Genomic DNA, 13,008 nt, shown 5'->3' on the forward strand with positions numbered 1-13,008 from the left:
CCACACAACCAACAGTGCACACACACGCACACGCACACACCACACGGCCCCTCCCTACACACACCACACACACACCCCACACACACATACAGGCGTGCACACCACACACACACACACACACACAGCTTGCACACACCACACGGCCTGCACACACACCATACACACACACGGTGTGCACCACCCCCCAACACGGCGTGCACACCACACTACCTCCACACACACACACAACACACCACACACACACCCTCGCTTACACACACCGCACGACATGCCTGCACACACACCCAAGACACACAAAACACACACACCACACTACCTCAACACACACACACAACACACCACACACACACCCTCCCTACACACACCGCACGACATGCCTGCACACACACCCAACACACACAAAACACACACAAACACGGCAGACCACACACACACACACACACAGCTTGCACACACCACACGGCCCCTCCTTACACACGGCACCTCCTTACACACACCACCCCCCCACACGCACACAAACACGGCGTGCACACCACACACACACAGCGTGCACACCCCCTTCCACACACACACACAAACACGGCGTGCACACCTACACACACCACACGGCCCCCATACACACAACCCCCACACACACAAACACGGCGTGCACACCCCCCTCCACACACACACAAACACCCACACACATACACACAACACACAACGCTTGCACACACCACACACACGCCCCTCCCTACGCACACACGGTGTGCTCACACAGCATGCACACCCCCCTCCACACACACACACAAACTCGGCGTGCACACCACATACACAACACACCACCCCCTCACACGGCGTGCACACCCCCCTCCACACACACACAAACACCCACACACATACACACACACAACACACAACGCTTGCACACACCACACACACGCCCCTCCCTACGCACACACGGTGTGCTCACACAGCATGCACACCCCCCTCCACACACACACACAAACTCGGCGTGCACACCACATACACAACACACCACCCCCTCACACGGCGTGCACCCCCCACACACAAACACGGCGTGCACCCCACACACACACACACAAACATGGCGTGCACACCCCCCTCCACACACACACACAAACACCCACACACATACACACATACACACACACAACACACAACGCTTGCACACACCACACACACGCACACGCCCCTCCCTACGCACACACGCCTACGCACACACGGCGTGCTCACACAGCATGCACACCCCCCTCCACACACACACACAAACTCGGCGTGCACACCACCGTGCACACCACATACACAACACACCACCCCCTCCCTACACACACACACAAACACGGCGTGCACCCCACACACACACACACACACACACACATACACACACACAACACACACACGGCTTGCACACACCACACACACGCACAAGACATACACACACACACACATACAGGCGTGCACACCACACACACACACACACACACACACAACACACACACGGCTTGCACACACCACACACACCCACCCACCACACGGCCCCTTCCCTACACACACCACACACTGCGTGCACACCCCCCCTACACACACAAAACACGGCGTGCACACCACACACACACCATACACAAACACGGCGTGCACAACACCGCACAACACCACACACACACACACACGGCGTGCAAACCCCCCCCACGCAAACCCCCCCCACACACTCACCCCCACACACTCACACACACAAACACGGCGTGCATGATATAAGTCACCAAGAATTGAATGGGGTCCATGGCGGTAATCTACTGCGTCTCTGGAGTAGCAATTTAGCGTGGGAAAATGCTATTTCGCATCAACACAAAAAACTCAAGGAATTGTCACGAGAAGGAGACTCGTCAATAGAAATTAAAAACTGTCAGATCAAGATGTGGAGACAAGGAGGCATTGTCTCCAAAAATTACCGTAAAAGTTTAATTTGGACAATGACAGAGCCAATGTCAGGCACAGAATATAGATTATACCAGTGAAAGAAGGCCTATCAGTGGAAATAGGAAACAAGAAGAAGCAAGAGATATTATTAGTGACTTTGTGGGAGGAAGGGATCGATTCCTTAGAACAAATCAATCAGAGCAGAGATTGCCGTGGAATTGCCTTGGTGATCCTGTACACAGCAACGGTTTGCAATGGAACACACAATGTGCACCATGTTGTTGCTTCTAACACACTCAGGTACATTAAGGACTGGGACCAGCAATTATTGTTGATTCAGCGAAAACGAAGCTCCGCCCACGATTTTTACTATCAATTGTGTAGTAAAAATGGAGTTTTGCTGCTCTAATCTTTAGCTCAAATTCCGGAGCGTCAAACCTTAGTTTAAGTGTTTACTTTTTAGTGCAGTAGTTAGTTCAAAGCTATATGCAGGCACTACCGTTAGCGCCAAACAGTGGGATCAGCTAAAGATGAGATTTTCTAAATAAAGCACTTTTTAAGCTTAATATTTTGCATGTAAAGGCTAATAACTTACTTTTCATTGATCCCACTGTTAGGCGCTAACGGTAGTGCCTGCATATAGCTTTGAACTAACTACTGCACTAAAAAGTAAACACTTAAACTAAGGTTTGACGCTCCGGAATTTGAGCTAAAGATTAGAGTAGCAAAACTCCATTTTTACTGCACAATTGATAGTAAAAATCGTGGGCGGAGCTTCGTTTTCGCTGAATCAACAATAATTGCTGGTCCCAGTCCAGAGGAGGCTGGAACCACTTAACCTTAGCTAATTAAGGTCACTAATTGGATTTTTCACAAACTTCTCTTGCAGACTACTTCTTCCTTAGTTGTTGGTGTCTGCAAGCTTTTAAAGGTATTTTTCAGGGGGGGTCAAATTTTGTTTTCGCCAATTTTGCTCAGAAGCAGAGATATGAATCAGTGCCCTTGTGATGGCCTCGAGACAGGGAGCGGCCTGGTCTCGAGCATACTATACTGAGTACTACAGAATTATACTAAGAAGAGACTATACAAGAAGAACCTGTATACAGTGTAGAGGAGTTGGAGCTGAACAAGACTTGAACAAGACTTATCATTAATAGTCAGACCACGACTAGACTAGACTGCACTGTACTGGCAGTACCTCTTTGTTCACTAATCAATATCATTATGGCTTCAAGAAGCATACCAAGAGACCAGAACTCAACAACAAGTGGATCTACATGTGGTCTACCAAAAAAGAGAGCAAAAAGGCTGACACCCATTCTTAAACAGCTGAGACCTGAAAGTTCAAGTGATTCTGATGATAGTTTAACACCAACTTCAAAAGAGGAGGATTCATGCAGCGAGGAAATGGATGTTGTATGGAGTGGCAATATGTATCAATATACTGATGTGAAACTCAGCCTTCTTACAGTTAATTTACGGCATATTCGCTGCAGGTGTACTACCAGCCTAGGGACTGTTAATGATATCGATGCTTTTATTAAAGAAAACGACTCTGCTATTGTTGTACCGACTTGTTTAAGAATGTTGAAGTATTGTAAGATTGAGGTATGTTTAGTAATACTGTTACCATGCATGGTTTAATCATACTCATACTCATACTGTTAACCATGCACTTCATGGTGATGTTTAATTATAATTATTTTATTTGACTAGGTTGAAGAGCTAAAAAAATCAGCAAAAATATCTGGGCTGAAACTGAATGGGCTGAAACTGAATGGACAAGTTTTGGTAATTTGGGAGTGGGAAGTGATTGTTCACCTTAATTATCATTCATCTGACAGTAATGAAGACTTTTCTGATAACGACAGTGAACCAAGTGACGCATCTTCTGGTGTAGAAGCTGACCAAGCACATAATACTGATAGACACACAGTCACCTTTAAGGTAATCGGGTGCACCAAGGAGACGATTTATCAGTCAGTGCTGGTTTGGGCAAGAAACATGATTGAGGAGTATAGTTTTGTCGAAGTAAAGCTCCAACGGTGAACCCAACAATCCCTACGATCCCAATGCTGTCGCTTTCCTCACTCTAAAGGATGGCAAGTTCTTAAGAATTGGTTATGTAGTAAAAGAAATTTCTCACGAGGTGTGTAATGTATTGGCCCGAGGGGAGATTTTAAGTGTTTCTTTCAAGTGGATCAAATACATAACAGACTGGAGTCGATCAGGTCCAGGATTTTTCGCAGGAGTGAATGTTACAAAAAAAGGCAAGTGGTCTACTGCTGTCATGAGGGCTTCTAGTACTAGGTGATTATCCACGCGTACAATGTACATGAAACTTCAAATAATCATAATTAGTCTATAGCTACAGTATGTATATATTTAGTGGAACTTCCAATAATTATACATAACTATACTGTGTTCATTCTTATATATCTGTTAAATTACTCATAATTATAAGGACATTGCAATTCATTTCGCTATTGTTCTTTTGTCATTAAATTTGAAACGGAAACATGAACATTAACACACATTATAACTGTTACAATACTAGTATATGTGACAGGCTCTGGGAAAACCAGACTATTGGAGCAGACTAAAATATGTGTGATTAATGTACCAAATAATAGAGCAGAGCATCGCCTACACAATGATATGCTTAGTGTTCACATACCTAGTTTCATACCCGAGTCATGCGCGTTGGAAACTCGAAGCCGTAAAATGTAGTATCGAGAAAAACGACTCTCAAAGATTGCTTAATTAGGAAAAATAAGGTAATAGCGAAACTTTGGACGAAGCTTTCGATGGAAAGAGTTGGATTTAGAGCATCAGATTTTACAGAGAGGTAGTAGAAGGACTGTAGATACTTATACATCAATAACATTTTATTTGAGATTTTATACTGTAGGCATAAATTTAGCTGTAGCTCAATACTAAATTCTGCTCCAATAGTCTGGTTTTCCCAGAGCCTGTCACATATGTATCTACCACATACCTGTTAACTTCCATCAATGAGAGATCGTATTGCGTCCTATGCCATGGCATGAGCTCATCCAACAACATATTCAGCAGCTCATAGTTGAACTGGCACCTTTTAAGTTGGGTGAGGCCACGTTCATCACATGCACGTCTCCAGTTTCGTACAGTAGTCACAAACTGAGCTTCATATGTGTATCCCTTTCGGTTCATGAAATTGGCAACAGAGGACGAGAAAAAATTTTCCACATCACGAATTGACTGCTTTCTTCTTCCAATCAAAGCTGTGTAGGTAAGATTTGCTGACTCATCATAAACAGCTTCATTGAAGCGCTCCAGCTTGAACCGTTTCGGACCACCCATTAGAGTCGAATTTCTCATTCTCTATTAAAAAGCAATGAAGTGCATGAATAGAAATAAACTTCTATTTACCTTGTACACATGTCCTTCATCTTCGCGCTCGTGGAAGACTGTGCCAAGTTCTGGATGTTCTTCCGGTACATATATGTACGTGCGAAATGGCACACCTTTCTGGTCCCAGGAGCGAACAACATGCGTAAATTCCATTTGAGCAAGAATAGAGCGTAGTTTATCATCCAGTGACTCACTTTCACCATCTAAGTATAAACAAACATCACTGACAATATAAGAATGAGATAAGACATGTATACCTGACAAGGTTCTCCAGCTATGTATAGGGTATCCAGATGGCACAGTTCTACATCTAAGCCGGCTGACAATATCCTCCATTGTCATTCCATTTCTTTTGAGAAGTAACACCTCACAAAGCACCTCCCTCGGGACAACGCAGTTGTGTTCCTCTCCTACAACATCACCAGTACTTGTGCCTAGAAAGGTTAAACTAAGACACGTACACACTGTAAGACAATACATAATACTATACAGTCATGTACATGTATGTGCATGACTGTATAGCATTATGTATTATGTACTGTATAGCGTGAAATTTTCGAGGGGCTTATTTTCATGGATTTCGTGGGTTAGCAATCCTACACGAAAATTAAGTCCACGAAAATTGTTCTTTAATTACTATAACGTGCAAAGATTTAAAGGCGTGGCTTCCGGTAAGCAGTCATTCCGCGAACATTGTGCAACGAAATGCTTTTAGAGGCCATTCCACGAAATATAAGTTCCTCGAAAATTTCGCGCTATACGGTATGTAACATATGTACTCACAAGTAGGAGACAACATTCAACATTCGCATCATCTTTGCTTTCCCCATCTGAGCATATTTTGCCCGTGCGTTTGATTTTAGCTTGAGCACTGACAATGGCCGAGAGTAACCCATACTTCGCAATGAATTAAACTCACCGTTAGCCACAAAACCTGTCAATATTTTAGGGTGAGATACGGATAAACATACATTTTTCAAGCTCACCAACAACATTCATTCCTTTCTCTTTCATTGCCTTCGCAACATTTGTCACTATCGATCTGATTTGAAGATGACTGAGCGAAACATAAGGAATACACTGTACAGGCAATGCATATGGCTTCCTTCTCCGGTCATCAGGACTAATCATAACAGCCAGAACATGCGTTGCAGCTGTCCTTTTGTGACGATATAAGTCTGTAAAGACATGGCATTTACAATCATATTTATTACATAATTATACCACAGTGTACGTGTACATGTACATACAATTAAGAGTTGCATGGGTGATGTGATCTGGGGGGCAGGAGTTTGGGTAGTGCCAGGCAAGATCTCAAGCTTGTAGCACCGAATCACAGTAGGCAGGTGGACCAATTGGTAGGGATATCATCGGAGGCCGACTGTGGGACCATCTGATTTTGAGTGCTGGCCTCGGGTGGTCCGATCAGTGTGCCGTCATCCAGATACCACGCGTTCAGAGAGAGGGAGGGGCTTAATGCGGTAGACCTCAAGTATGGTGTCTTTGCCAAAGTGCAGTAGGGGTTGACCAGAGTAGCATGACTCAACCCAAGCTGATAGACTGGGGAGATTGACGATCAAAATCGTTGAAGGCGTTTGAGAAATCCAGTAAGAGGGTCTAGTGTTGGGTGGTGGACGTGGACGTGTGTGTGCCCCCTGTGTGTGTTTGTGTGTGTGTGCGTGCGCACGTGTGTGCTGTGTGTGTACCCCCTCTCTGCGCACTTAAGGCCCGGGTCCAGATATCAACACCAAAATTTACACTATGTTCATACTGCTGTATTATTTGCAATATACAGTGTATGCTGCATCAAAATGATCCAAAATGAAGCTCAATGTTTTCTTTTTCCAAAAAACTAATTAGCTTAATTCAATTATGCTAATTAGTCCCATAAATGGTGATGACGTCATGGCACTTTCAGAAAGAGAAGTGCAAATACGGCGTTGAAGATGCCAAGATCAAGCTTCAAAAACAAGGCTAGATGAACATCTCATAGCTAGGTACTAGTATCCTTGATGGGAAGAGTAGGAGTTATTGTATTCTTGAGATACACAAAATAGCCTACCTCTAGAGTGGCTGGGCTGTCAGAGCTAAAAAAGCTAGCATAGCTAAGAAAGTTTTGGACATTTTTACTTCCTATCAAGGAAACATAATCATAACAATATACTCTATCTTTTTTAGGTCCGCCGTATTTGTTGCCAAAGATAATCTATAATAGTTCTAGCAGCTAGCTAAGCAAATACATTGACCTTATGACGTCACATGCAATGAATAACATTAATAAACATTATGAATCTCATTAACACTACATGATCTACATGATCTACATAAAATGTTGGCAATGAATAAAATTAATCTTATCAGTGCCTGACCCAGGCCTTAACTGCGCAGAGCTGTGTTGTGTGCCCTGTGTGTGTGCGTGTTCCACTGCTCATAATAATAATTATTACTAGCTCATGCTCGCTTAATTTAAATCTGATACTAATTAAGTGTATTTACGACAAGGATTTACCAGAAAAAAATAAAAAACGAAAGAACAAAAAAAAACAAACAGCATACAGAAGAAGCAAACAGATGCTCGGCCGAGAATGATGGGTTAACCCTTTAACCGCCACAGGCCACAGGCCACGATCGTGGCCCGCGAAATTCGGAAGTAGCTCGAACTACGCACAGCTGTAGAATCACGTGCAATTTAGTCTAGAAATTTCCAAGCCATTTGCTATGTTAAAATTTCATTAGCATCTTACCCGATGTAGCTTGAGGACGACAGTGCCTATGAAGGAGAGGGGATAGTAGGATACCTCCCAAAGGCTACCAGCAGACGCTGATGAACTGTCTGGGACTGGGATATGCATGACATGGACCTAGACGCTAGCGCTATGGACCAGGACGGTGAAAGACCAGGAGAGGGCTCACTGTGTGACTCTGGCAAGTAGTATAGTATAGCTAGAATATCAGTAGTAAGTATAGTATAGCTAAAATAGAATTAGCAGTAATGAACAGTCTTTATGTGAGCTTGTATACATGTACGTATTGTACTTCATATTGATATATCTTAGCACTGTTACATTCCCGAAAGAATTCAAGATTGCGTTCAAGCAACTACATGGATGCTCTGATGCTTCAGAAAGGGCATATGCAGGTGTAGTTTATCTGACGCATACACACATCTTTTGTGATAGCAAAAACCAAAGTTGCCCCTATCAAAAGGCTGACGATTCCTCGACTTGAACTCTGTGGAGCAAGACTACTTGCACAACTTCTCCATCATTGTAAAAAGGTATTCAAATTTTCTCTAGAGGACGTTTTTGCCTGGACAGACAGTACAATAGTTTTGAATTGGATGTCAGGAAATCCTCGCCGATTTAACTTACGTAGCCAATCGAGTATCGAGCATTGTGGAACTCATCCTGTCTAACCGTTGGAATCATGTCGAGGGAATTGAGAACCCAGCAGACTGTGCCTCTCGCGGTATCCTACCTTCAGAACTGCTCTCGCACAAGCTGTGGTGGGAAGGCCCCGAATGGCTTAGTTATGGCATCCAGCAATGGCCCCTCAACTACATGCTACCATGTAATCAACCCTCAGAGGAAGTTGAAGAAATTTGCTCTCATGTCTTAATAATCTCTGATCCGATCATACCCCGTGACCAATTCTCGAGTTTCACAAGGCTAACAAGAGTCACCGCTTCGGTGAAAAGATTTGTGAACAATTTCCAAGCCAAAGTGAAAAAACTGGCACCAAAAATTGGCCCCCTCAGCGTGATTGAATTGGAACAAGCAGAGGTGTACTGGCTACGTCATTCAGCTCGGAGATTGAAGCCCTCAAGCCCTCAAGAAGAAAGCTCATCTTCTCAAATCTAGTCGTTTGATATCTCTTTGTGTGGGCGGTCGTCAAGAAAATGCACCGTCATCTTATGACACACGGCATCCGGTGATCCTTCACGGAAGTCATCCGATCAGCAAACTGCTCATTCGCAGAGAGCACATACGTCTGCTACATGCTGGTCCTTTGCTAGTTGCTGCATCACTTAGTAGCCTATTGGTGGTATAGTGCAGTTCAGCTTTAACTTCCGATTTGGTGTTTTTTATAGTTTACATCTAACTCAGCAATGATTCATTAAGGGCACAATTCTACTTTGCAGGCCAGCTAAGAGGTGGTGGGCCTACATTTTGTACGGGTTCAATTTTCATGAATACAATTAACCTTTGACCAATACTGGATTAATTGATTTTGCTTCAAAGTGATTCAACTCCTCCCCTGTTCAATTTTATACCCAAATTTTGTATGCATGCTTTACATTCCATTGCCAACCATTCTACGCTCATGAATTTTGATAATCTATTGTGTAGTGTAAACAAATCACTTTTGGGGTGTCTTCCCATAAAAGGAATCAAGTCAATCACTGTACACATGTAGAATTCAATTCAACACTTCATATACAGTACTATAAATGGATGTGAGCAAGGCATACAGGAGCAAGGCATACAGGGAATGAGTTCTACGTTATTCAAAAGTGGGCGTGGTCTATTCATTCGGTCCAATCCTTATACTTTTTAAGCCTTTCATCAAGTTCTGTACCAGGAATAAGACCCTCCAAACCCTCCAAATCCTCCAAATATCCAAACATATAGTGCCGAACTTTTCTAAAGTAGTTTTCGATGCTATCTTGAGTGATGGTATCAAACGCAGAGGGTATGTTTCGTCGAAGTGACTGAATGGAGTAGTTACAGTGGGCTCGTGTATAACGCTTTGCCACACCCTCTCGATTGGGTTGAGTTCAGGGTGGAACTTCGGTAGGAAGGTGGGAATATGACCATTCTTAAGTGCTTTTCTATTTCAGACTTTTCAAATTTAAAATTAACATGTTGTGACGGAGTAAGTTTCATCCACGTTCTTCAAGCACTCTTTTCATGCCTTTGGCAACCTTTTGTCCTCTTACTATAGTGTACATGATCTGGCTTCTTCCATTGTAGACAGTGTCTCTCAATATCTTCTGTGCTCCACCAGGATTCACATTCATGCGGTTTACATTCAATGCGTTATCTGCCATGGCATTATGACAGCTACTGTTGTCAAAAACCCAGCAACATCTCCAGCCGTCAGCCTTTGGATATTTTATATCAGCTATTTCAACAGCTCGTTTCAATTGTGCCAAGAATTTAACCATAATCTAATATCCTTCTTTATTTTCACCATATTCGAGAAACTCGCGGGCATATTTTCTGCAGGCAGGATTGTTCGTTTTGGCAATCTCATATTCCGCATCATTCAAGGCTAAAAACCCATTCTTTTCCTCGATGAAATCTGAGACCATAATTCCAGCTCCTCTGCTTTTTTTCTTCATTATTTTGATCGTCATTTGCATTAAAGGTACTCTCATCGTGAAATATGAAAACAGTTTTCTCACGTTTCTCAGCAATTGGTGGTTCAATGTCTTGTGGTATCGCGTTCCTTGCTTCATCAGTAGGGGCTTTCAACAAGTTTAAAAAACCAACTTTCACCATTCTTCTCAAGAAAGCGGTGCGTGCTTCCACTACATCTGGCCGTTCGTGTTCGTCAATAAATATACCTTTAACCCCATGGCCTGCAACCATCTTCGATAAGTCGATACAGACACCTTCCGAGGGAAACCTGGTTCAAGGGTTAGGTTTGGAAGTAAGAATGTGTTCACCCATCGGCAGAATTGTTCTTGTACATACTTCTTCGCCATCTTTGACAGTTCTTCATTTTGCCACAACACACCCTTTCTCTCATGACATCCTTGTTTGGTCTTCGGAAGCCTTCCTTTATTCTTGATTACGTCTGTTCTCTACTGCCTAACGCTTCTGTCAGACTTCCCAACAATTTCAGCTGTTAGCTCAGCTGCTGCTGTTGCCTGCATGCCAATCTTTGTTGTGAAAACATTACATAGAAAAAGGGCTAGTGATAGCCTGTTATCTCTATCGAGCTCCACTAGCCATCCACTAGCCATTCATAACTGAAGTCCTCCAGAATCTCGGCAGTTGTTCGTGTATCGTCTTCATCACTATCATCATCAGAACTATCTTCAGAGCTTGAATTCTGTGTAGGAGTTGTAGCTGATGCCTCAGCTTCAGCTTCAGTTGTAGTGACAGATTCATTGAGAGTGGTGGAGGGTGAAACTGGTTCAGATGAGGTTGGAGTTGCAGGGGCAGGTGGTGAGCGAATCTTCTTCCGTTTCTTGGCACTACTTGCACTTGCAGCCTTGCTCTGACTCCTTCTCTTAGAGATTTTAGGCATTACTATACTCTAAACTGTCAGAGAGGGACTAGAAAGAGATTATATTACCATGGCAACACATCGCTATAGCGTCATCGATGATGTCACTGCCCACACATTTTTTGCAAAATTTTGCAAATTTTTGTGGGCAACTCCAAAACTCTTGAACCCCTCAATCAATTGCTATGAAATTAATGATGGGGTTATAAGTAACAATGATAAGCATTTCTATCTACTTTTTTTAGAAATTCATCCTTTGGGTGTGCAGATACAATTTTGGAAGTTTAAGCTGAACTGCACTATAAGAAGTCTATCAGATCGATCACTCGTAGCTGTGTCATTTGTCGACGTACATCTCTGAGAACTGAATCCCCATTGATGGGGCAGTTACCCAAGGAACGAGTCACTCCTGACTCCGTGTTTGATAGAGTTGGACTAGACTACGCTGGGCCAGTATACGTAAAACACGGCTATGTACGCAAACCAGTGGTAATCAAAGCGTACATTTATGTTTTCGTGTCTCTCTCCGTTAAAGCCGTACATATCGAACTCGTATCGGATCTGACATCTGAATTATTTATTGCCTGTCTAAGACGGAAACCAACCCTTATGGTGGAGTGATCATGGCACAAATTTTGTTGGAGCTGCTAGACAGATCAAGGAATTATACGACTTTCTAAGCCAAACCAAGACTTCAGAGCTCGTGTCGGATTTTTGTACTACCCAAAAAATCAAATGGGAATTTATTCCAGAGAGAGCACCACACTTTGGTGGACTGTGGGAAGCAGCCGTTAAGAGCCTCAAGAACCATTTGAGGCGCATTGTCGGTACAATTAAACTCACCTTTGAGGAAATGACCACTGTGCTAACCCAAATAGAAGCATGTCTCAACAGCAGACCCCTAACTCGTCTTCCGTGTGACGATGATGATGGTATTCAAGTATTGACACCTGGTCATTTTTTAATTGGCCGACCGTTGGTGGCCTTGGCCAATCCCGAATTTAGGCATCAAAATCTTACACTGCTGAAACGTTGGCACCTTTGCCAATTACTCGTGAAGCACCTTTGGGACCGATAATCTACCGATGATAGGCTGATCCATAAAAACAAATTTTTGGATTTTATCTCACCGCTGGCCGAGCATTTAAAATGATAAAAACGGGTGAGCGTAATAACCGTGGTTGTTATGGCAACACATGTTGCACCATTTTATTCCTTGGGTTGCTAGGCATTTTATTGCTCTGGAAACACATTTCACTTCACTGTTAATTACGGTTAAAGGGATGCACCAACCCTTCTTCTAGCACAAAGCAATTATTAACCGATTATACGCCATGACGTAACGTTGTGGGGACACCCCCACAGCCACATTAATTTTCAAAAAATGCACAAAATTTATTAGTTGTAGAAAACAGTGCGTAACTCGAAAGCGCTTCGACTTTTGATAGTACAAGTTAG

At 43.3% G+C, this 13,008-nt stretch overlaps 1 protein-coding gene across 2 annotated transcripts; it reads right to left on the reverse strand.

The window, feature by feature from the left end:
* Nucleotides 1-4,497: 4,497 nt before the first annotated feature.
* LOC135337544 (uncharacterized) lies at nucleotides 4,498-6,483 on the reverse strand. Of its 2 annotated transcripts, XM_064533477.1 has the most exons (5): nucleotides 6,300-6,483; nucleotides 6,097-6,247; nucleotides 5,571-5,747; nucleotides 5,332-5,516; nucleotides 4,499-5,283 (listed from the first exon to the last, which is right to left on the reverse strand). In XM_064533477.1, the coding sequence occupies exons 2-5, from the start codon at nucleotides 6,110-6,112 to the stop codon at nucleotides 4,840-4,842; spliced, it is 822 nt and encodes a 273-aa protein (XP_064389547.1). In that variant the 5' UTR covers nucleotides 6,113-6,247; nucleotides 6,300-6,483; the 3' UTR covers nucleotides 4,499-4,839. The 2 variants fall into 2 exon arrangements, with proteins under 2 accessions (XP_064389546.1, XP_064389547.1); XM_064533476.1 differs by lacking the exons at nucleotides 6,097-6,247; nucleotides 6,300-6,483 and having other exon boundaries at nucleotides 4,498-5,283; nucleotides 5,571-6,083.
* Between the last annotated feature and the right edge of the window lie 6,525 nt (nucleotides 6,484-13,008).

The sequence above is a fragment of the Halichondria panicea genome, chromosome 6, assembly GCF_963675165.1.
Source record: "Halichondria panicea chromosome 6, odHalPani1.1, whole genome shotgun sequence".
Classification (NCBI taxonomy): Eukaryota; Metazoa; Porifera; class Demospongiae; order Suberitida; family Halichondriidae; genus Halichondria; species Halichondria panicea.

What these genes read in the sequence shown, in the direction of transcription:
- LOC135337544 (XM_064533476.1), bottom strand. Translation starts at nt 5,793, where the DNA reads ATGTATTGTCTTACAGTGTGTACGTGTCTTAGTTTAACCTTTCTAGGC. An exon ending in TAGCTGGAGAACCTTGTCAG is followed by an intron (nt 5,517 to 5,570) that starts GTATACATGTCT and finishes GTTTATACTTAG; the next exon opens with ATGGTGAAAGTGAGTCACTG. An exon ending in ATGAAGGACATGTGTACAAG is followed by an intron (nt 5,284 to 5,331) that starts GTAAATAGAAGT and finishes GCTTTTTAATAG; the next exon opens with AGAATGAGAAATTCGACTCT.